Source organism: Callithrix jacchus, chromosome 7 (genome assembly GCF_049354715.1).
Source record: "Callithrix jacchus isolate 240 chromosome 7, calJac240_pri, whole genome shotgun sequence".
In the NCBI taxonomy this organism is placed as follows: domain Eukaryota; kingdom Metazoa; phylum Chordata; class Mammalia; order Primates; family Cebidae; genus Callithrix; species Callithrix jacchus.
The window spans coordinates 123,059,367-123,085,685 of NC_133508.1; the positions used below are offsets into that span (position 1 = coordinate 123,059,367).

General features: G+C 35.5%; 1 protein-coding gene across 8 annotated transcripts in view; it reads right to left on the reverse strand.

Moving 5' to 3' along the window:
- COL24A1 (collagen type XXIV alpha 1 chain) overlaps positions 1 to 26,319 on the reverse strand; it is a 387,629-nt gene that overhangs the window by 98,693 nt on the left and 262,617 nt on the right. For all 8 annotated transcript variants that reach the window (XM_035252039.3, XM_078332354.1, XM_035252040.3 and 5 more), the window contains 2 exons: positions 9,903 to 9,956; positions 7,901 to 8,008 (listed from right to left, as the gene is read on the reverse strand). In XM_035252039.3, coding sequence (XP_035107930.3) covers positions 7,901 to 8,008; positions 9,903 to 9,956 — 162 coding nt within the window. The remainder of the gene's footprint in view (positions 1 to 7,900; positions 8,009 to 9,902; positions 9,957 to 26,319) is intronic.

Consider the following 26,319-nt stretch of genomic DNA (forward strand, 5'->3'; position numbering starts at 1 on the left):
AGCAAGACAGGCCAACACTCAAATGCAGGAAATACAGAGAACACCACAAAGATATTCCACAAGAAGAGCAACTCCAAGGCACATAATCATCAGATTCAACAATATTGAAATAGAGGAGAAAATACTAAGGGCAGCCAGAGAAAAAGGTCAGGTCACCCACAAAGGGAAGCCCATCAGACTCACAATAGATCTCTCGGCAGAAACACTACAAGCCAGAAGAGAGGGGGGCCAATATTCAACATCCTTAAAAAAAGAACTTTCAACCCAGAATTTCATATCCAGCCAAACTGAGCTTCATAAGTGAAGGAAAAATAAAATCCTTTGCGAACAAGCAAGTACTCAGAGATTTTGTCACCACCAGACCTGCTTTACAAAAGCTCCTGAAAGAGGCCCTACACATAGAAAGGAACAACCAGTACCAGCCATTCCAAAATCACACTAAATGCTAAAGAGCATCAACATAATGAAGAATCTACAACAACTAACAGGCAAAACAACCAGCTAGAATCAAAATGGCAGGATCAAATTCACAAATAACAATATTAACCCTAAACGTAAATGGACTAAATGCACCAATCAAAAGACACAGACTGGCAAATTGGATAAAAATCCAAAACCCATCAGTGTGCTGTATCCAGGAAACCCATCTCACATGCAAGGATACACAAAGGCTCAAAATAAAGGGATGGAGGAAGATTTACCAAGCAAATGGAGAGCAAAAAAAAGCAGGAGTTACAATTCTTATCTCTGATAAAATAGACTTTAAAGCAACAAAGATCAAAAGAGACAAAGAGGCCATTACATAATGGTAAAAGGATCGATACAACAAGAAGAGCTAACGATCCTAAACATATATGGACCCAATACAGGAGCACCCAGATGCATGAGGCAAGTTCTTACAGACTTACAAAGAGACTTAGACTCCCACACAATAATAGTGGGAGACTTTAACACTCCACTGTCAATATTAGACAGATCAACCAGACAGAAGATCAACAAGGATATCCAGGGCTTGAACTCAGACCTGGAGCAAGCAAACCTGATAGACATTTAAAGAACTCTCCACCCCAAATCCACAGAATATACATTCTTCTCAGCACCACATCACACCTACTCTAAAATTGACCACATAATTGGAAGTAAAGCACTGCTCAACAAATGCAAAACAACTGAAATCATAACAAACAGCCTCTCAGACCATAGTGCAATCAAGTTAGAACTCAGAATTCAGAAACTAACTCAGAACCACACAGCTTCATGGAAACTGAACAACTGGCTCTTGAATGTTGACTGGATAAACAATGAAATGAAGGCAGAAATAAAGAAGTTCTTTGAAACCAATGAGAATAAAGACACAACATGCCAGAATCTCTGGGATACATTTAAAGCAGTCTCTAGAGGAAAATATATAGCAATAAGTGCCCATATGAGGAGAATGGAGAGATCCAAAATTGACACCCTATCGTCAAAATTGAAAGAGTAGAGGAGCAAGATCAAAAAAACTCAAAACCCAGCAGAAGACAAGAAATAACTAAGATCAGAGCTGAACTGAAGGAGATAGAGACACGAAAAATGCTTCAAAAAATCAATAAATCCAAGAGCTGGTTTTTTGAAAGGATCAACAAAATAGACCACTAGCCAGACTGATTAAAAAGAAAAGAGAGAACAACCAAATAGATGCAATAAAAAATGATAAAGGGGAAATCACCACAGATTCCACAGAAATTCAAACCATCATCAGAGAATATTACAAACAACTCTATGCACATAAACTAGTAAACCTAGAAGAAATGGATAAATTCCTGGACTCCTGTATCCTCCCAAGCCTAAACCAGGAGGAAGCTGAAACTATGAATAGACCAATAACAAGGTCAGAAGTCGAGGCAGCAATTAAGAACCTACCACACAAAAAAAGCCCAGGTCCAGATGGGTTCACAGCCGAATTCTACCAGACACACAAAGAGGAGCTGGTACCATTCCTTCTGAAACTATTCCAAATAATCCAAAAAGAAGGAATCCTTCCCAAATCATTTTATGAGACCAATATCATCCTGATACCAAAACCCGGCAGAGACCCAACAAGAAAAGAAAACTTCAGGCCAATATCCATGATGAACATAGATGCAAAAATCTTCAATAAAATATTGGCAAGCCGATTGCAACAGGACATCCAAAAACTTATCTATCATGATCAAGTAGGATTCATCCCGGGGATGCAAGGCTGGGTCAACATATGCAAGTCTATAAATGTAATTCACCACATAAACAGAACCAAAAACAAAAACCACATGATTATCTCAATTGACACAGAGAAGGCCTTTGACAAAATTCAACAGCCCTTTATGCTAAAAACCCTCAATAAACTCGGTATCGATGGAACGTATCTCAAAGTAATAAAAGCTATTTACGACAAACCAACAGCCAATATCATACTGAATGGGCAAAAACTGGGAGCATCCCCTTTGAAATCCGGCACTAGACAAGGATGCCCTCTTTCACCACTCCTATTCAATATAGTACTGGAAGTTCTAGCCAGAGCAATCAGGCAAGAAAAAGAAGAAAAGGGTATTCAAATAGGAAAGGTGGAAGCCAAATTGGCTGTATTTGCAGACGACATGATAGTATACCTAGAAGACCCCATTGCCTCAGCCCAAAAACTCCTGAAATTGATAAGCAACTTCAGCAAAGTCTTAGGATATAAAATCAATGTGCAAAAATCACAAGCATTCCTCTACACCAATAACAGACTTAAAGAAAGCCAAATCAAGAACGAACTGCCATTCACAATTGCTACAAAAAGAATAAAATACCTAGGAATACAACTCACAAGGAACGTAAGGGACCTTTTCAAGGAAAACTACAAACCACTGCTCAACGAAATCAGAGAGGACACAAACAGATGGAGAAACATTCCATGTTCATGGTTAGGAAGAATCAATATCGTGAAAATGGCTATACTGCCCGAAGTAATTTACAGAATCAATGCTATCCCCATCAAGCTACCATTGACTTTCTTCACAGAACTGGAAAAAACCACCATGAACTTCATATGGAACCAAAAGAGAGCCTGCATAGCCAAGTCAATTCTAAGCAAAAAGAACACAGCGGGGGGCATCACACTACCGGACTTCCAACTATACTACAAGGCTACAGTAATCAAAACAGCATGGTACTGATACCAAAACAGAAATATAGACCAATGGAACAAAACAGAGGCATCGGAAGCAACACAACATATGTACAACCATACATTCTTTGATAAACCTGACAAAAACAAGCAATGGGGAAAGAATTCCCTTGTTTAACAAATGGTGTTGGGAAAACTGGCTAGCCATGTGCAGAAAGCAGAAACTGGACCCCTTCCTGACACCTTACACTAAAATTAACTCCAGATGGATTAAAGACTTAAACATAAGACCTGGCACCATAAAAACCATAGAAGAAAATCTAGGCAAAACCATCCAGGACATAGGAGTAGGCAAGGACTTCATGAACAAAACACCCAAAGCATTGGCAACAAAAGCCAAAATAGACAAATGGGGCCTAATCAAACTCCACAGCTTCTGCACGGCAAAAGAAACAGTCACTAGAGTGGATCGGCAACCAACAGAATGGGAAAAAATTTTTGCAGTTTACCCATCTGACAAAGGGCTGATATCCAGAATTTACAAAGAACTCAAACAGATTTACAGGAAAAAAAAACAAACAAGCCCATTCAAAAGTGGGCAAAGGATATGAACAGACACTGTACGAAAGAAGACATATATGAGGCCAACAATCATAATGAAAAAATGCTCATCGTCACTGGTCATCAGAGAGATGGAAATCAAAACCACATTGAGATACCATCTCACGCCAGTTAGAATGGCGATCATTAAAAAATCTGGAGACAACAGATGCTGGAGAGGATGTGGAGAAAAAGGAACACTTTTACACTGTTGGTGGGAGTGTAAATTAGTTCAACCATTGTGGAAGACAGTGTGGTGATTCCTCAAGGCCTTAGATATAGAAATTCCATTTGACCCAGCAATCCCATTACTGGGTATATATCCAAAGGACTATAAATCGTTCTACTATAAGGACACATGCACATGAATGTTCATTGCAGCAATGTTTACAAAAGCAAAGACCTGGAATCAACCCAAATGCCCATTGATGATAGACGGGATTGGGAAAATGTGGCACATATACACCATGAAATATTATGCAGCAATCAGAAATGATGAGTTTGTGTTGTTTGTAGGGACATGGATGAATCGAGTACATAATTCTCAGCAAACTGACACAAGAACAGAAAATGAAATACCGCATATTCTCACTCATAGGCGGGTGATGAAAAATGAGAACACATGGACACAGGGAGGGGAGTACTAAACACTGGGGTCTATTGGGGGGAAAAGGGGAGGGCCAGAGGGAGGGGGAGGTGAGGAGGGATAGCCTGGGGAGAAATGCCAAATGTGGGTGAAGGGGAGAAAGGAAGCAAAACACACTGCCATGTGTGTACCTATGCAACTGTCTTGCATGTTCTGCACATGTACCCCAAAACCTAAAATGCAATAAAAAATTAAAAAAATAAATAAATAAAATAAAATAAAATAAAACCTTTGAAGGACAGAAAAATCTATATTCCATACTATTACTATTATTAATAGTACCATAGCATCACTATGAAAAATTTACCAACCCATTTTATATGACCTAACACTTATACCTAAATCCAATAAGGATAGTATACATTAAAAAAAGCCTATAGGTCTATTTTTCTTACAAATATAATTGCAAGCTTTTTAAGATAAGCTAAATGCAATATGCTAAAATAAAACTCTTAAATAAAATGTTAAAAAAAATTGAATCCATTTGCATTAAAAGAATAATGCAACTATGCCTAAGTAAAATTTATCCTAGAAACTCATTGTTAGTTCAACTTTTGGAAATCTACTAATGAATTGTCTTATATTTACAAACAAAGGAGATAAAGCATGAGATTATATCAACAAATGTAAAAGTATTTGATAAAATTCATCATCTACTCTTCATCAAAACTCTCATTTAAGAATGAAAAGAGGGCCAGGCATGGTGGCTCACACCTGTAATCCCATAACTTTGGGAGGCCAAGACGAGTAGATCACCTGAGATGGGGAGGTTGAGATTAGCCTGACCAACATGAGGAAATCCCGTCTCTAACAAAAATACAAAATTAGCCGGGTGTGGTGGCGCATCACAGCTATTCAGGCGGCTGAGGCGGGAGAATCACTTGAACCCGGTAGTGGGTGTCTCTGTGAGCCGAGATCGCAGGATTGCACTCCAGCCTGGGCAATAAGAGCAAAAACTCCGTGAAGAAAAAAAAAAAAAATTTTGTTTTATTTTTTCCTTTTTGAGACGGAGTTTCGCTCTTGTTACCCAGGCTGGAGTGCAATGGCGCGATCTCGGCTCACCACAACCTCCACCTCCTGGGTTCAGGCAATTCTCCTGCCTCAGCCTCCTGAGTAGCTGGGATTACAGGCACGCGCCACCATGCTCAGCTAATTTTTTGTATTTTTTGTAGAGACAGGGTTTCACCATGTTGACCAGGATGGTCTCAATCTCCTGACCTCATGATCCACCCGCCTCAGTCTCCCAAAGTGCTGGGATTACAGGCGTGAGCCACCACGCCCAGCGGGGGAAAAAAAATTTCTTTAAACAAATAAATGGTATGTCTAAAAAACAATTGTAAACAACACTTGACATTATAAGCATTAGAAGCATTTTCACTAAAGACGGGCCCACAAGACAAGGTTTTCCTCATCATGACTTCTATTCACTGCTATAGTAGAAGTTCTAATCAACGTAGTAATTCGGGCAAGCAAATAAGGGGAGGCAATACTATTTACTAAAGAATCAATGAGAATCACCTACATTCCTTAAAGAGGCTGTAAGATCAAAATGTAATAGTACCAGCAGCATCACTAAGTCAATGTAACAGAGAAAGGATTACATTAACACTGAAAATAAAACTCAAAAGCAAAGCAAAGCAAAACAAAACCAAAAACAAAACTTAAGAATAAAGCTAACAAGATAAAGAACAGAGATAAGGGAAATATTTTACTGAAGAGTATGTAAGCAGATATGAGTAAATAAAAAGACATGGTGTTTACAGAAAGATTCAGCATTGAAGAAAATTGAAAGTTCACATGAGAGGAAGTCATAGCAAGAATCAAACTTTTTGTAAAGTGAATTATGAGGTATTTTCCCTAATAGAAGGTATCACAATAGTATAGTAAGTAAAATAGTGTTGTATTGATCCAGAAATCAACTACCAGATTCAGAGAATAAAACAGAATAAAAACAGACCAATGAATATTTGAGAATTCAGTTTATGGTAATGATAGCATTTCAAAAAAGCAGAAAACAGACTGGCCACTCAATAAATGGAATTGGGACAACTGTCTATCAGTTTGGAAAAAATAAAATTAGTCTTCTACACCTCATATACCAAAAAAACAAAAACAAAAACAAAAAAGCCAAAAAATCCTCTATACATCTTTAAGACTTAAGAGTAAAAATAAAGTTATGAAAGTGTTAGAACAATATGGAAGAATATTCTTATATACTTTAGGTAGAGAAGGCATTTCTAATAGACTAAAACACAGAAACTATAAGGGAAAAGACTGATGAGTTTGATTATATAAAAATTAAAATGTTCTATACAGCAAAAGATATGCAAAATTAAAAGATAAATTACAGAAAGAAAAACATTTGTAATATATTTTGTAACATTTTTAAAAATTATATAAATATTTTAAGCATCTAAGGAGTGACTGCAAATCAATAAGAAAAAGGCAACAATTCAATGTGCAGTATATATGAATAGGCAACTTTCATTAGAAAAGAGTGCAACTGGGAAAGTGTAAATAGAAAGAAAAATAAGATACACATTCTCACTTATCAAATTGGTGAACATCAACAGAAGTAATATGAAATGTTTATGGTGGGAATGTAAATTTAGTGAAACCTCTTGGGAAGGTAGGTTGGGAACATATCAACCTACACACAGGTCAAAGACAGAGAAATACTAGTAATTTAAATAAAACAAAGTAAGAAAGGCCTAGATCACAGTAAGGAATGGAATACTGAAAATGGGCCTGAAGCAAACTTTCCTCAGACAACAAATAAATTATGCAATGATATCTAAGAAGCTTTATAGTGAAAAGCCTAGCACTTGCAACATTTAAGTGGAGACTACACTAAATGGAAATGCACAGGCATTTTGTAAAAAAGCTTATGAAACAGGAGACTCAGATAATCTTTTAAATATTTTGCATCTCTTTCATGCTGTGACTTTCTGAATAGGTCTAAATATATTCAAAATAGAATTTTGATAATATATGAGTTCAGAAGTATCATGCTATACTTGTTCCTAACATCATACAAAGTTCCTAAGATTAAAGATAGAATTAGATATTAGATTTATTACAATTGGTTAGAAAAATAATATCCAGATAAAGCAGGTTTGTTTCCAACCAGAGAAAGAAAATCCATTTCAAGTAAACCTAATTTTCAAAGCAATTAGTCAACCATGACAGCATAGTTTTATATAGACATTAAATCCCAATTTTAAGTGCTGGCCATATAAAATGTCCTACTTCAGTTAGGAGTTATAATCTTATTTTTTAAAACCTCATTTCATATTTTATTTCCATTTTCAGTTTTTTTTTCCCTCTCCTTGTCATGTCCAGAAACCACTAAGCCATTTAAGTACTGTGGAATGCTTACAATTCTTCACATCCCATGGAGGTAGATTATTTTCAATGGAACTATTGGCTTCTCTGTAAAGCTAATCAAGGGATGAAACTTTAAGGGCATGGATACATTTCTTTCCCATCCACAGTGACTCAGTTCTGGAGGCAAATCAAATACTGACCACAGCACCTCTTGTTCCTCTGGCACCCTTAGGACCACTTTTCCCAATTTTTCCAGGGAAACCTTTGCTTCCAACTTCTCCCATGGGTCCTACTTGTCCCTTATCACCCTGTGAATGACATTAGTAAGAGAGACAAGTAAGAAAAAAATGTTTATACTTATATTAATTAACTATATGATATTCCTGAACAGCTCCTGAGGAATATTTGGTTAATAATATTACAGACCACCACTAACAATAATAATAGACCATCACCACATAAGTTATTTTAAAAATAAAAGTAATTTTGGAAAAGGATTAAAAAAATAATTTTGACCAAACAGGCAGGGGGTATCTGGTGCTCATGTTGAGTTCCAAATAACCATTTTTTAAATTTTTGACTTTGCTATATATGTATGTAAGTATGCATGTATGTACTGTTACTATAAGAAAACATAAGCTCTTTGAAACATGTGTTTCTATAGAGGATTTCAATGCAATAGTCTGTTCAATACAAAAAGAGCTCCAGTGTACAGTTCTGTACATTTGGGATCATCACTCATTGGCTTGGAGTATGCCTTGAAAAATATGTAACATTTTTATATCATTTTACATCTTTCTGAAAACTAATTCTCTTCTGCTTTCTATGAGACAAACTGACTCACTTTATTGCCCAGGCTGGAGTGCAGTGGTGTGATCTTGGTTTACCACAACCTCTGCATCCCAGGTTCAAGAGATTCTCCTGCCTCAGCCTCCCAAGTAACTGGGATTACAGGAGCCCATCACCATGCCTGGCTAAGTTTTATATTTTTAGTTGAGACAGAGTTTCACCATGTTGGCCAGGCTGGTCTCGAACTCCTGACCTCAAGCAATCCACCCACTTCGGTCTCCCAAAGTGCTAGGATTACAGGCATGAGCCACTGCGCCCAGTCAACAAACTGACCCCTCTTGAGCACCAAAATATAGTGCCCTGAACAACGTTGCATTATTCTTCATTTTCTTAAGTGAGAACCAACCTATTCTATTATTGATAAACAAGAAGACACAAAGAAAAACTACTGTGTACACAGTTGGTCAGGAAATTTTGGGGATTCATAACAGTTAAAAGGATTTATTTTATTTTTCCAGGGGTGCAGATTGTTATTATATAAAGACTTGCGCTGTCCCACTACTAATGTTGATTTTAGACATAATACTATGTGGGATGAAAGAAACTTCAATATTGAAATTATTTTAAATGAATAAGAATGGCAACTAAATGTTACCTCATTCATTTCTCTTTATTATTTATTCCCCATCTACTGTCTAGAAATTCTGAAAAAGACTGACTAGGTATATGTTAGCAGAAATGCTGGAATTGAATTCTTAAAATCAAATTATGGTGTGATTTGAAGTCAATTATAATAAATAATTTTAAACTGTCACAGTCCAATGGGAAAACCATTCCTATGTTTCAACATTTGAATAGATTATTGATTCCATATTTATAGAAATATAAATTTTCATTATAATATACTAGAATTTTATAAATACAACTATATTTTAGTAAAATATAAAGTAAGCAAGTAAAAACATTCTTGTAGTTCTTAACACATGGAAAAAACAAAATCAACTTAGAAAAACATATTACCAACAAATAATTATAGTTACATTCTTTTCTCTCAAATACTTTACTAAAGTTGCTATTGAATAGCACAAGTGGTATAGTATTTTCCTTTTATCTTCCTTCTTGCCCATGGTCTACTAAAAGAATTTTTGGCACACAAGAGAAAGAAGAAAAAGCCAAGATTTTTTTTTTTTTTTTTACAAACTACAAAATGGAAAATATTCCTTCAAATAATCAAGATAATAAGTACTCCTAACTGAAATTAAATATTAATTTATATAAATGTATCTTTTAAAGCAACATTTATAATTCTTTAATACTTTACTATCTAGTACTAATAAAAACATTAGAACAGTCTGTGGAGTGCTAGGCACATCAGAAGAAAGAAAACCTTTATAAAAAGATGTAAAAAATTACCTTTTTCCCTGGACGACCTCTTTGCCCTGGAATCCCCACAATTCCTTCAGGCCCCTAAAATATTCAATATAAAAAAGGAAATAAATGGTTAAAGAAAAGATGAGATGAAGTATTTGAATACTTCTATCAGATAATCACCGGATTAGACAAGAAGTAAAAATGAGGGTTCCTTTTCACATTATTAGGTTTGTATAATCATTTAAAAAGAGGTCACAATGACTTAGAGGTACAGCTGTTATTAGGTATAAAGTTCACACACACAAGCTGGCCAAGACAGACAAAATTACACTGTTCATTATTCTAGGTGGAACATTACTTAGATTCAGTATACCCATTTTAATTAGAAAGAATGGAATTAAAGTTAACTCATGCCTTCTATGTCACAGGCTGTAAAAAAAATATTTATAGAAATAAAAAACATAAACCCAAATGCATCCATTTCAGCATTTCTATCAGCTACTGGGAGCTCGGCATCTTGTGGAAAGTACAGGACTGCTGCCTATCCGAGGAAGTCTCCACACACATACGAAAGAAGGTACAGAGTATAAAATACATCTAGTACATGGTCAAGGAAAATTTCAATATATCTAATATAGGGTCAAGGAAAATCTCAAAATCTTGCTGGAGTAGAAAGTTAAAGAGATATTCTTTGATCTGTGAAAAAAAGAAGGAAATATGGAAACAAAAAGGAGGTAGTCATATAAAACTTAAAAATAATATTTTCATTTCAGTTTGTCCTTTGTTTAGCTAAAAGTAGTTTAAAAGTTTTCAATATACACTTTTTCTTTCTTAGCAAAAAGTGGGGCACCATAAGAAGTTTCAGGTAAACAATGGTTAGGCTTAAGTGAGTTCCACATAAGCCGGGTTGCAAGTTCTAAAATGGTTATTAATCACAACATTCCCTGCATTTGCTGGAAATGAAAATGGAAATCTCAAATTTGTGTCCCAAAATCTTGGCAAGTTGCAAAAATGATGTAGACAAGAAATAACTTGTGGTTTACCACTGTGCTATGTAGGCTCTAGATAAATATTTGTTGAACGAATAAACAGATACCTAAGGAAATGACTCATACACTATGCTCCTGAGCAAATGTTCTTCTAGTCTCAGAAAACCACTGAATTTAGAGGCCAAAGCTGTTGTTCTCTATTGCTGTAGTTATAGCTGCATCCAGAGGTAGAAATGATAGTTGCACTAGTCTGAGGATTTCTTTGAAGTTAATGAGGACTTTCAAAAAGAGGCTGATTAAACTTCATAGAGATTAACACCTTTAATCTCTATGAAGTTTAAGGAGCTTTTAAAAGTCAGACTGCTCCCATTTCATATTCTGGCTCTGGCACCTAACAGCTATGTGGCCATAGGTAGATTATTTAATTGGTAAGGGCCTCAGATTCCTATTAAACAAAAGAGGTATAAGAAAACCTTTACAAAGACTAGAGTAAATATCTTAGTGCATGTAAAGTTTAGAAAGGAGTAATAAAGAGCTAAAAATGTTAGTTGTTATTAGCCTCTGCTGTTTACTAAAAGTGTATTACACAATATTTAAGTACATGTAAAGATGTTAAAAAGTACAATGAAAGCCCATTTACCTACCAACTACTTTAAGAAATAGAACCTATGTGTGTGTGTGTGTGTGTGTGTGTGTGTATGTATACATATAGATAATTGAAGCCCCACATTAAACATATACTTTTCCAAACCCATCACCCTTCTTCCCTACTTAGGTGCAACCATTATCTTGAATTTTATTGTTCTCACACATTTCTTAATTATTTTACTCCATTCGTATCCCCAAGCAATATGTAGTTATTTTGCATCTTTTAACATTTTTAAAAAGCAGTTTCATACTTTGTGTGTTCTCCTGAAACTTCTTTTTAACACATTTTGGTTTTGAAATTACTGTGTCTTTAATTCATTTGTTTTTTTTTAAACTGCTACAGTATTCCATGTTATTATCAAACCACAACTTATTTATGCATTTCTCCCATTGGTTAATGTTTTGGTGCCTTTCTTTTGCTATTACAGACAATGCTGGAATAAACACCCTGTACATGTCTCTACGTGCTCATGTCAAGAGTTTTTATAGAGTATGTACTAAAATTGAATTGCTGAGTTATAGGATATATGCACCTTCAAGCATATCAGATGTTTGTCAAATGGTTCTCCAAAGTGTTTCACCAATTTATATTCTCAATGGCAATGTTTAAGAGTTCCACTTACTCCTTATTTCCTATAATGCTTGATTGCATGAGACTTAAAATGGGTGCAGAATGATGTTATTTATCATTTCAATTTATATTATTGGTTATTACGGAAAAATGAATAGATACTCATAAAGTTATTAGACATGTATATCTACATGTGAATTTCTGGTTCCTATCTTGTGCCCATTATTCTACTGGGCTGTCCTTAATGAGTTATATGTATGCATTTTTATACATACTTGCATTTTGTTCATTCACTATATCACATATATCTTTTCCCAGCCTGTATCTTATTTTCTCACCTTGTTTATTATGACTTTGGACTAACACATTTGCAATTTTAATACAGTCAAAGTGTTTTTCTCTGTTTCTCTTTTAGTGTTTTGTCTTAAGAAATCTTTACTGCTTCCCCTTTCCTTGTAAGATCATAAAATATTATCTTAAATGGTCTCCTAAAAGTTTTAAGGTTTTGATTTTAACAGTTAAGGCTTTAATCAAATTGGAATTTAATTTTGTGGGGTATGTGTGTGCGTGCATGTGTGCATTTGTGTGAGGGAGAGTATTTTTTTTTCCATTTGGATAACCAGTTGTACCATTTATTAAATAGTTCATTTCCTTATAGATCTGCAGTGCATAATAAATTTATCAAAAATCAAGTTTCAAAATATATCTGATTCTACCTTATCTTCAATTTCCAGTGGTTTGTTTATTTGTGAATGAATATGTCACTAACTTAATTACTCCAGCTTCAATAATGAGTTATATCAGATAGGTCAAGTTCTTCCTCCCGCCTCCTCCACAAACCATCCAACCTCTGCACAACTTATTCTTTAAAATTGTCTTAATATTGGCCCTTTGATTTTTCACACAAATTTTAAAAACACTTTTTATCAATCAAGTTTTATTAATATCACATCAGGATTTTGACTGAAATTATATTAAATATATTGACTAATTTAGGGGAAGATTGATAATTTTATATTATTGAGTTTTCCTATCATGAATATAAGTTTTACAAATATTTTGTTTAGATGTATTGCTAGGTACTTAATTTTGTGGCTAATTGTGTTGGAAATTGCATTTTAAAATACCTAACTGCTTGTTGCTGGTGAAAAGAATGGAATCTATTTTTGTATGTTACTTTTATTTATTTTAGAAACAGTGTCTTGCTATGTTGCCCAGGCAGGACTTGAACTCCTAGGATCAAGCAATCCACTCACCTCAGTCTGGAGTTACTGGAAGTACAGGCACATGCCACAGAAACCAGAGTATTATTTTTTATTTTTTTCTGTCTAACTTTTATTTTAGGTTCAAGGGTTAAATGTGCAGGTTATGTGGGCAAATTATGTGTTATATGAACTTGGTGGACAGATAATTTTGTCACCTAGGTACGCAGCATAATACTGAATAGACAGTTTTTCAATCTTCACCTTCCTCCCACCCTTCGCTCTCAAGTAGGCCCTGATGTTTATTGTTCCCTCCTTTGTGTCCATGTGTACTCAAGGTTTAGCTCCAACTTATAAGTGAGAACATGTGGTATTTGGTTTTCTGTTCCTGCATTAATTTGCTTAGGATAATGGCCTCCAGCTGCAACCATGCTGCTGTTAAGGACATGATCTTGTTCTTTTTTATGGCTGCATAGGATTCCATGGTGTATACATACCACATATTCTTCATCCAGCCCACTGTTGATGGAGTTTTAGGTTGATCCCATGTCTTTGCTATTGTGAATGGTGCTGCAATGAACATAAATGTGCATGTGTCTTTATGGAAGGATGGGTTATATTCCTTTGGGTATATATCCAGTAATAGGATTGCTGGGTTGAAGGGTAGTTCTTTCTAAGTCCTTTGAGAAATCTCCAGACTATTTTCCACAGTGGCTGAGCTAATTCACATTCCCACAGGCAGTGTGTGTTTGCTTTTCTCTGCAACCTCACCAGTATCTGTTATTTTTTGGCTTTTTAATGATAGCCATTTTGACTGGTGTGAGGTGGTATGTCATTGTAGTTTTGATTTGCATTTCCCTAATGATTAGTGACACCGAGCATTTTTTCATATACTTGAGGGTCACATGTACGTCTTCTGTTGAGAAGTGTATGTTCAAGACCTTTACCCAATTTTAATGGAGTTGTTTTTTGCTTATTGATTTAAGGTCTTTATAGATTCTGGATATTAGATCTTTGTTGGGTGCATAATTTGCAAATATTTTCTCCTGTTCTTAGGTTGTCTGCTTACTCTTTTGATATTTTTTTTTGTGCTGTGCAGAAACTCTTTAGTTTAATTAGGTTTACTTGCCAATTTTTGTTTTTGAAGCAATAGCTTTTGGCGTCTTTGTCATGAAGTCTTTGCAAGGGCTGATGTCCAGAATAGTATTCTCTAGGTTCTCCTCTAAGGTTTTTATAGTTTTAGGTTTTACATTTAGGTATTTAATCCATCTTAAAATGATTTTTGTATATGGTGAACGGTATCTTCTGTAGCATACAGCTAGCCAGTTATCCTAACACAATCTACTGACAGGCTGAACTTTCCCCATTGCTTGTTATTATTGCCTTTGTCAAAGATCAGTTAGTTGGAGTTGTGTGGCTTTATTTCTGGGTTCTCTAACCTGTTTCATTTGTCTGTGTAACTGTTTTTTGTGTCAGTACAATGTTGTTTTAGTTACTGTAGCCTTGTAGTATAGTTTGAAGTCAGTTAATATGATGCCTCCAGCTTTTTCTTTTTGCTTAGGCCATTTGGACTCTTTCTTTGGCCATTTGGACTCTTTTTTGGTTCCATAAGAATTTTAGAATGGCTTTTGCTAGTTCTGTGAAAAACGTTCTTGGTAATTTGATAGAAATGGCATTAAGTCTTTAAATCGCTTTGGAAATTATGGCCATTTTAACAATATTGATTCTTCCTATCCATGAGCATAGAATGTTTTTACATTTGTTTGTACTGTCTCTGATTTCTTTCAGCAGTGTCTTCTACTTCTCATTGTAGAGATCTTTCCCCTCCCTGGTTAACTGTATTTCTAGGTTTTATGTTTATATATATGTATTTTTTTTTTTTTTGAGATGAACTCTGTCACCAGGCTAGAGTGCAGTGGCACAATCTCAGCTCATTGCAACCTATGTCTCCTGGGTTCAAGCAATTCTCTTGCCTCAGCTGAGTAGCTGAGACTACAGGCACATGCCACCACACCCAGCTAACTTTTGTATTTTTAGTAGAGACGGGGTTTCACCTACCATGTTGGCCAGGATTGTTTCACTCTCTTGACCACGCAATCTGTCCACCTTGGCCTCCCAAATATTCCTAGGTATTTTATTCTTTCTGTGGCTATTGTGAGTGGGATTAAATTCTTGATTTGTTTCTCAGCTGGGATGTTATTGGTGTATAGAAATGCTATTAATTTTTGTATATTGATTTTGTATTTTGAAATTTTGCTGAAGTTGTTTATCAGATCTAAGAGACTGTGAGCAGAGACTATGGGGTTTTCTAGGTATAGAATCATATAATCTGCAAAAAAAGTGTGATTTCCTCTTTTCCTATGTGGATGGCTTTTATTTCTTTCTCTTTTCTGATTGTTTTGACTGAGAGTTACAGTACTGTGTTGAATAGGAGTGGTAAGAGCTCCATTTCTCAAGGGGGATGCTTCCAGCTTTTGCCTGTTAGATAAAACGTTGGCTGTGGGTTTGTCATAGATGACTGTTATTATTTTAAGGTATGTACTTTCAAGGTCAAGTTTGTTGAGGGTTAACATGAAGGCATATTGAATTTTATCAAAAGCTTTTTCTGTACCTATTGAGATAATCATGTGTTTTTTGTTTTTAGTTCTATTTATGTGATGAATCACATTTATTGATTTGCATATGTTGAACCAACCTTACATCCCAGGAATAAAGCCTACTTGTTCGTAACAGATTCGCTTTTTGATGTGCTGCTAAATTGAGTTTGCTAGTATTTTGTTATAGATTTTTGCATCTATATTCAACAGGGATATTCGCCTGAAGTCTTTTTTTTTTTGTTGTGTAGCAGAATGATGCTGGCCTCATACAATGAGTTAGGGAGGAATCCCTCCGACTCAGTTTTTTGGAATGGTTTCAGTAGGACTTGTACCAGCTCTTCTTTACATCTCTGTTAGAATTCAGCTGTCAATCTGTCTGGTCCTGGACTTTTTCTGATTGGTAGGTTTTTATATTACTGATTCAATTTCAGAGTTCATTATTGGTCTGTTCAGGGTTTAAGTTTCTTTCTGGTTCAATCTTGGGAGGTTGTATATTTCCAGGAATTTATGAATTTCTTCTAGGTTTTCTAGTTTGTGTACAGAGAGGTGTTCATAATAATCTTTGAGGGTTTTTTTGTATTTCTGTGGCATTAATGATAACGTCCCCTTTGTCACGTCCAATCCTGTTTATTTGGAGGGAATGTCTCTCCTTTTTTCTTTATTATTCTAGCTCATGGTCTATAAATCTTATTTATTCTTTCAATAAGTGAAGTTTTGGTTTTGTTGATCTTTTGTATGTTTTATTCTCATCTCTATTTTGTTCAGTTCAGCTCTTATTTTGGTTATTTCAGCTTTGGGGTTGTTTTGCTCCTGTTTTTCTAGTTCTTCTAGGTGTGATGTTATGCTGTTAATTAGATATTTTTCTAACTTTTTAATGTAGGTATTTAGTTCTTTAAACTTTCCTCTTAACACTGCTTTAGCTGTGTCCCAGAGATTCTGGTATGTTGTATCATTGTTTTCATTAGTTTCAAATAATTCCTTGATTTCTGTCTTAATTTTATTGTTTACCCAAAAATCTTTCAGAAGCAGACTGATTCATTTACATTTAATGGTATGGTTTTGAGAGACCTGTATTCTAAGGATTCCTCAGTTATATCACCTATTCTCACTGTATCACTGACCCTCTGATTACTCTACCTAATGATAGCTCTTTGCATTTCTATTAGGTATCTGAAACTTCATGGTCCAAAACCAAAGTCTCAAAATCCCTCTTCCTAACTCTAAACTGCTTTCCTCCTACTCTTCCCCACCTTCACTGTAATGAGACAATAATTTGAAAAAGAGTAAAATGGTTTTCTTTCTTGCCTATTGGAATATGAGGACTTTGTCTATTCAGCCTCAGGTGTCTGTATGCCCAAAGGCTGAATGCCTTTAAAGACGATGTTCCTATTTTTCTTATTTCCAACTTTTCACATTTCACAAATTGAGTCTGGAACACCTAGAACACAAAGCTGTTCTTTGATAGAGAAGATACTTTCCACGTATTACTATAAAGCTTTTACTTGATGATAGAAGGATGAGGATATGACATAGGGAGAGTAAAGGGAAGCATAGAGGTTTTTGTTTGTTTGTTTTGGCTACAAGAGAATGTGGGAAGGCAAAGGAGGAGAGAGAGAGACATATTTTCCCTTTTTTGAGTTTTGTCAGAGAGAGATCTTTGTTCCCAACTACTTTTTGGAATTTGGAAAGGTATCTTATGTAGATATCACCTGGTGTGTAGCCCTATCACTGTGGTTACTCAACAAAGTCAAAATGAGGAAGACCATATGGTTAAATTTTCCTGAGCTACTCTTCAATTCCTATAGGATGTATATGGCAACTCAAAAATGGCTGGTGAATCTGTGGCAGGGATGGGGTAATCACTACTCTAGGAATATGCAGCTCTACAGTAAGGGCTGAGAAGCAGGTTTCCTTGACTAGTACTGAATAAAACTACAGCAGACCTCAGAGAGATCCATAGCAATTAGTGGGACCTGATGTGAGGCCAGTTCAGCAAGGGAACCCTCTTCTCCAAAAAAATAATAATAAAAAAAGAAAATTACTAGATGCAAACATCATCACCAGAAACCAGCACGGTAGGTATTGAGGGAAGATTACCATGTCCAATGAGCACAAACAACACCTGCACCAATATCCAGAGCATCCTCACACTTGCCATCAAAAGACACACAGACTCAATTGTTGGAAAGGAGTAAAAGAGAGAGGTCAAGGATTGATACGTTTGTGAGACTAAGCATCTTGATAGGCTGTGCACCTGAAGAAACAACCTTATATGATTAGAGTAAGTTTAAGCACTCAACTACATCAGATTTTAAATTTTCTTTTTGCCTGCTGCCATATCCCCTGCCCCCACTGCATTCCACTAATCAGTAAGTAGGAGCTTGTGAGGAAAACCAGATGAACCAGAAATAAAGCAGTTATATATTTGTACATCTCAAAGTGCAAATTGGTCGCTCTGTTACTCATTTAATGACATGATCATCCACTCAGTTGCCTAGGCTAAAATAGGGTTTATTATTTATTACTTTATCCCATCTTCTCAAAATCTAAACCAGGAGTAAATTTAGTCAGCTATGCCTCTAAAATATGTCTTGAATCTGATCATTATTCACTTATACTGTGTTTTCTCATATTCCAAGTCACCATCATTTTTCATCTAGACTACTGCCAAAGCTTTCTAAGTAATTTGGTCTACTTTTACCCCCCATAATCCTCTTCTTCACAACAGCCCTAATAATCACTAACCATTTTAATTGCACCCTTCTCCCTCTTCAAAACCTTCCAAATGACTGTCCATTGCAATGAGAATAATCACCAAACCTCTTATCATGGTCTATAATACCTTATGATCTGGCTCCTACATTTCTCTGGCATCATGTTTTCCAATTATTTACTATACTCCAGATATAGGGATTTTTTCCATTTTTTTTTTCTTTTCTCTTTTTAAAACTAGATCAAGACCCCTCTGTCTTAGGGCCTTTGCATTAGATATTCCCTCTACTTAGAAATCTCTTTTCCTGAGATAATCACATAGCTGGCTTTCTCCATGCTTAGGTGTCTGGCTCAATGCAGTGTCAGATAGTACTTCTATGACCACCCCAAGTAGGCAGCCCCTTTACCTAGTCACTCCACAACCCAACAACACATTTTTTATCTCTCTTTCTTTTTCTTCTCTCGTTTCTCTTCTTTCCCTTCCCCTTCCTTCCTTCCTTTTTTCTTTCTTTTTCTCTCTCCTTTCTCCTTTTTCTCTATTTCTCTCCCTTTCTTTCTCTTCTTTCCTTCCTTCCTATTTCTTTCCCTCCCTCCCTCACTCTTCCTCCATCCCTCCCTCTTCCTTACTTCCTTCTTTCCTTCCTTCCTTCTACCCATCCATCCATCCATCTTTCTCTGTGATCATGGCTTACTGCAGCCCTCACCTCCCAGTAGTCTCAAGCAGATCCTCCAACCCCAGCCTCTTAAATAGCAGGGACCACAGGTGTAAGCCACCATACCAGCAAAATTTAAAAAAATTTTTGTAGATATAAGGGTCTCTTTATGTTGCTCAGGCTGGTCTTGAACTCCAGGGCTCAAGTGATCCTCCTGTCTCAGCTTTCCAAAGTGCTGAACCACTGCACCCAATCTTTTATTTCCTTCACAGCACTTATCACTACCAAAATTATCATTCATGCTTACATTGTCTTCCCACATTGGAATATAAATTCTGATACATTTCATCATAACAGCATGAACCTTGTCTGTTTTGTTCACCCCTGTAACATTAACATCCATAACTGTGTTGGCTTAATAAACATTTAATGAATGAATAAATAAAGGACAGAATGTATGCCTAAAGAGGAAAATAATTAAACCCTAATTAGACAGTAAGTTAATCTATTAGGTATTCATTAGTAAGAAAATAACATTTTAAAGAACAGGCACTAAATATTGAAAGTAAAACCAAGGTTTGTGAGTAAAAGGTAAAGTATAGTGAGATTTTTCTAAATTTTTTTTAGCTTCTAGGGAACAATATATATGAATCTATTAGGAATTTTTGCACAGTAAATTTCTATACATATTTAAAGAACCCATTATGTGTGAGAAAAGCAGTTGCCTTATTCTATACTGTATTTTCTTGTTATAATCAGAAAGGTCTCCCCTGACTATTTGTCCACTATTTTTCTCTTCAAGGATATGTTGTTATTATAGCTTTAGGGGGGATGTAAATATTTAGAGCTAGTAGGTTGGTTTATTTTAGTGCTTTTCCTGAAATGCATAAGTAATATTTTTCTCCAAAATGTTGGCTTTTAAAAGTTAACATTGCCCACTGCAACCAATCTGTGTATCTAGAGGCTTGCAGGGCATATAGGAAAAATAGCAACTTTTTTTTTTTTTTGCAATGTAGGATTTATTCAATGATTATAGAAATAAGAACATTTTTTTTTTTTGGTATGTGTCTATAGTCCTAGCTACTTGGGAGGCTGAGGCAGAATTCCTTAAAAGTCTAGCCTGGGCAACCTAGCAAGAACTTGATCCCTTTAAAAAATGCTAATTTATACAATTTGTATATGTCATATATCTATGTCCTGTTGATTGTGAATAGTCAGCTTGCTGTTGCTTACTGATAAAATAGAGGAACCAGTTGGGATTCCCCATTATAGACTTTGTGAAAGTAGCTGTTTTGTCTCAGAAGTATCACATTATATCTGTTTTTTAAAATAGCTTTACTGAGGAATAATTTACACTTACATATATGACAGCCACATGATACATATATATTCATATATGATATCCATATATAATGTATATGAATTATGTGCCCATTTAATGTGCACAATTCAATGATTTTTAATATATTCACAGTCATGCAACTATCACCAAAATCAATTTTAGAACATTTTCATCACTCCCCCCAAAAATCTCATAATCATAAGAAGTCATTCCCCATTTCTTCCTAACCCCTCTAGCCCTAGGCAATCACTAATCCACTTTCTGTATGTATAGGTTTGCCCATTTAGGACATTTCATATAAAAGTACAATACGTGGTTTCTTGTGAATTGCTTTTTTCATTTAGCATAATGTTTTCAAGGTTTATCAACATTGTACTATGTATTTATACACCATTCCTTTTTATTGTCAAACAATATTTAACGTGTTATTAATTCATCAGGTGTTGCCCATTTGGGTTTCTACTTTTTAGCTATTATAAATCCTGTGCTATGAAAATTCATGTACAAGTTTTTGTTTGAATGCAACTCTCTTGGACATATACACCTAGAAATGGAACTGCTGGGTCATAAGGTAAGTCCATGTTTGACATTTTGTGGAAATGCCAAACTGGTTTACAAAGAATATCTTATCAGCAATGTATAAGGGTTCCAATTTCTCTATATCCTCATGAACACTAACTATCCTAGTAGGTACGCAGTGGTATCTCATTGCAGTTTTGATTTGCATTTTTCTGATATTTGCAATGACATTGAGCATCTTTTCATGTACTTATTAGCCATTTGTATATCTTCTTTGGAGAGATTTAAGTCTGTCCATTTTTCATTTATGCTAATTATCTTATTATCAGACTGTTAATATATTCTGGATACAAGTCCCTTATCATATATGATATTTTCAAGTATTTCTCCCATTATGTGAGTTGACCTTTCACTTTCTTGATTATGTCCCTTGAATAAAAAAATTTTAATTTTAATGAAGTTCAATTTATCTTAGAAGATGTATGCTTATGTTTTCTTCTAAGACTTTTACAGTTTTAGCTTTTACATTTAAGCCTATGACTCATTTTGAGTTCCTTTTTTTCGGTAGTATACGGAAGGGTTCAACTTTATTCTTTTGCATGTGGCTATCCAGTTGTTCCAGCACTATTTGGTGAAAAGACAATTCTTTCTCTCATTGAATTGTCTTGGCATATGATGTGATTTCCTAAATGAAATTTATTTTGTTCTTTTCCTGTAATTTGTTTTATTTCTTGAGATATTATAACACTAACCACATTTTGAATAAAACTCAAATTTCTTATCATGGCTTAAAAAGTTCTTCATGATCTACTCCCTGCCTATTTCTCCAAGCTCATCTCAAGCAACTTTTCACTATTTATTATGCTTCAGCTGTAATAACTTTCATTTAGTTTTCTAAAAATACTTAGCTCATTCTCGCCTCTCTATCTCAGCCCTTGTGCTTTATCTATCTTGAAGGATCCTCCCACAGTTCTTTGCATGATAGGCTCCTTTTTATTCTTTAGGTCTCAATGTAATTGTCCCCTATCCAGAGAAGACTTCTCTCACTACCCTAGCTGAAATATGTTCTCTAACTAGTTGGCTTTTCAACCCATAATAAGTTATTCTCTTTCATTACTATGTTTATTTCCATTATTGCATTATCACAATCTGCAATGATTTTTTTTTTTTTTTTTTGAGATAGAGTCTTGCTCTGTCACCAGGCACCAGGCTGGAGTGCAGTGGCACAATCTGGGCTCACTGCAACCTCCGCCCCTCGGGTTCAAGCAATTCTCCTGCCTCCCGAGTAGCTGGGACTACAGGCATGCGCCACCATGCCCAGCTAACTTTTGTATTTTAGTAGAGACATTGTTTCACCATGTTGGCCAGGATGGTCTCGATCTCTTGACCTTGTGATCCACCTGCCTAGGCCTCCCGAAGTACTAGGATTACAGGCATTGCAATGATCTTTTAATCCGTCAGTCTTCTTCATTAGATTATAACATCTGAGGATCAGGCAACTTGGTAGTCTTGTTCCTCACTCTATCCCCAATGTTAGGTAGAGTTCTTGGCTCATAGAAGATACTCAAAAATTTCATCAAATTCATGTATGAACAAAAATATTTTATAAAATCACAGTCCGTAAGGCTGAATAAAAATTTACAAAGTCTAAGATAATGCTTTTTAAAAAGCCATGGAATTTTTACTTCCAAAGAAAATCAATGTTAAAAAGACATACAAGGTTCTTTCCTGACTGATATAGGAATAGAAAAAACAGGGTCCTGCTAACTTAGCATCCCTCCTGACACAACCATCTCAGGAAGTTCTGCATAGCTCCAACCCCTTTATTTTGTATCATGTGTGAATGTATAAACCAAAGAACGACTCATTCAACAATGTACAGTGGATATCAGGGACACAGTGGTCAGTGCAGAGTTTGCTATTTGTGTTGCTTTATAATGTATGTTACAAAATGGTGTTAGGCTATTCAGAATAAACAAGCCTAACACCAGAGTCACAGAAACCATTCAGATGATAAAAATTTAGATAACCATTTACTCCATGATGTCACTTAATGCCATTAACTCAACTGATTGTTTCCAAGAAAACCATTAGAAATAAGAGACAGGTATATCTTACCATTCTTTTCTAACTATTGATATTCTTCTCATCTTATGACTTCACTTTTGAGATCTAATTAAAAAAACTTATTTGAGAAGGGCACTTTATTTCATTTTATCTTCTCTTAAGATAGTCACCTCTACCTATTATCACACCACCTTAAACAGACAGTAAAAACTACATTTCAATAAATCCAACCAAATTTTGTCCTAAACATATAAAACAGGACAATTTCATTTTAATACATCCAACTTAGGAGTTTATGGTCGCACATCTGTTCAGATCTTAGATAACACAGTGGTAGATTTTTTAGCATAGATAACAGACCATAAGTCAGGCAGATGTTTCTTTTCAGATGCTTCCCAATTCTTTTCTCACACAGAGTTATGTATTTAGGCAACTGAACATTTTAGCACAAGACTCAAGCATAAAATATACAATTTTTTTTCTGTTTAAAGAAATCTAACTCCTGGATTTGGAATTCATACTGATGCTTCCCTTGCTTTATTTTTCAATCCAGATCTCATTCCTCAATCTTCTAGGAGGTAAGATCTTTTCCTTTCTTGAAAAAAAAAAAAGGTTTTATTTCTTTTTCTTACTCTCTTTCTTGTTTGTTTTGTATGAATCCAAGGTAGCATCTTTGTGACACTGCCTAAGGAAGAATTTTTAAAGTGCAAAAATAAATCCAGCATCAGGCTGTCTGATTAAGCAATAGTTCCTTGGATCATAAAACTCTTGAAAAAATATGGCATGGTATTTTTATTGTGTTTATAAGCTGAAAACCATTTAAAATTCCAAGGAGAACAACAAAAAAGAATAAAAAACACACACATGTGGTGTTACTAAAAAGGCATGATTTTTCCTGGGAAACACTATGAAGCAGAAGAAACCTGTGTTTATCATTTTTCCATGCCTTGTTTTGATCCCCTTTATCATCACTGCTCTCACCAGCTGTCATACTGTATCATCCCTCTTTAGGATTCCTTGCTGTGTTAGCCTATGGTATATGTTTAGATCTTCCCTTTTCTTGGTTCTGTTTTTTTTCCCTTCCTATGAACTCTTAGGATTCTGCTAGGGAACTATGCCAGTTGATTTTTTAAAACACACATGCTAAAGTATGCATAACTGTTGATGGTTTTTTAACATAAAAACAAATTTGACAGGAGTTATCAGGAAGATAATCACACTTTCTTCACATTTGTTACTTGGCTTCTCTGTGGGTCCAGGCCTGATGATGCTAATGGAAGAAGGATGAGTCTTCTAACAAAGATGAAAATTATTAAGAACTCTAGAAAGGCAAAATATACGCCCAAAGCTGGTTACCACATGGGCAAGGGAGGCTTAGAGATACAAAGTCAGAAAATAAAGAAATTATAAAGAAATTTCTTTATTGCCTAGGTGTACTAGCTCACATCTATAATCCCAGCACTTTGGGATGCCAAAGCGGGGGGAATACTTATTTCAGGAGTTTGAGACCAGCCTGGACAATGTGGTGAAACCAGATCTCTACTAAAAATACAAAAATTAGGTGGGTATGGTGGTGGGTACCTGTACACCCAGCCACTTGGGAGGCTGACGTAAGAGAATCACTTGAACTCAGGAGGCAGAGGTTTGAAGTGAGCCAAGATCATGTCACTGCACTCCAGCCTAGGTGACAGAGTGAGACTCTGTGTAAAAAAAATTCTTTATTAATAATTTATTGATTTCTTTATATTTTAAAGCAGTGCCATCTGCTATAGTATCTTGTACAAATCTCTTAGCTTTTTCTAAGTTATTTTTCCCAGTTGTAAAATAGGGAATAATAATATCTATAGGCTCTTGGGAGGATTCTATGACAATATATAAGTGAAATTACATTGTTTAGTGTTTGGACTAATGATGTTTAAGATAATTTGGGGGCTGGGCATGGTAATCTCAGCACTTTGGACAAAGCAGGTGGTTCTCTTGAGGTCAGGAGTTTAAGACCAGCTTGGCCAACATGTAAAACCCCGTCTCTACTAAAAATATAAAAGTTAGCCAGGTGTGGTGGCATGCACCTGTAGTCCCAGCTACTTGGGAGGCTGAGGCAGGTGAATCACTTGAACCCAGAAGGCAGAGGTTGTAGTGAACTCAGATCACGCCATTGCACTCCAGCCTGGGCAACAGAGTGAGACTCCATCTCAAAAAAAAAAAAAAAGGAAGATAATTTTTGGGAGGATTTCTAAATATTTTGTATTTGCTGTAGTGGAACACCCACCACAGTTCTCCAGGACTGAGAGGGCAGGACAGAGAAGAAATGGGCACCCACTACAATAAAACTGAAGAGAAAAAAGATTCCATTTGCCAGTGCTCAAAAATGTCTGATATTCTGGTTTATATTCATTCTTCAAATGTTATTTTGCTATTATTTTGGGATAGATGTATTATAACATTAGTTTAATTGCTGCTAAAGAAATTAGAGTCATTGATAAATGTGAATGGTTAAGACAATTAGTTTGTATTTCATTTAGGATATTTGTTGTATTCTTTCAGATAGAGCTTTCCTCTAAGTCTTGCAAACCTAATTGAGCTCACTGGGGCAGGGCCCATTCAGTGATCTGCAGGTTAGAAAACCAGAGGAAAAGAGAAGGACAGAAAAAAAGCTGAAACATATAAACTCTGTAAACCACTACTTTGTCTTCCAGTCTACCCGCATGATCAGTTTACTCATAATTAGTTCCTCAGTCTTTACTGAGCCCCCATGTGGAAATACTGGTGCACAGAGTACTGTGGTTTATGGAAAGGAGTAAAGACAGAGCATCTGGTTTTGAAGAGCTCTGTTTCCTCTTGGAGAAAAGACCCATATGTTTAAATGTTGCAATCTTTAAAAGGCAGAATAGAACTGCCAGAGTCCAGAGGAAAAAGAAACCATTTTCTGGTAGCATCAAAAGGGAAGACTTTCAAGATAGAAGAATATCTCCAAAGTCATGAACATTTAGAGAAGTTAAAGACAATAACTTTGAGGCTTTGAGGAGCATCCATGTTTAAATATGGGACACAAGAAAAAGTGAACAGTCAGATGAAACAGCAGAATAACCAGAGAGGCTATATCTGGAAGAACACAACAAATATAAATTAAGCATTGAGGCAAAAAAGATGCTGTGTTCT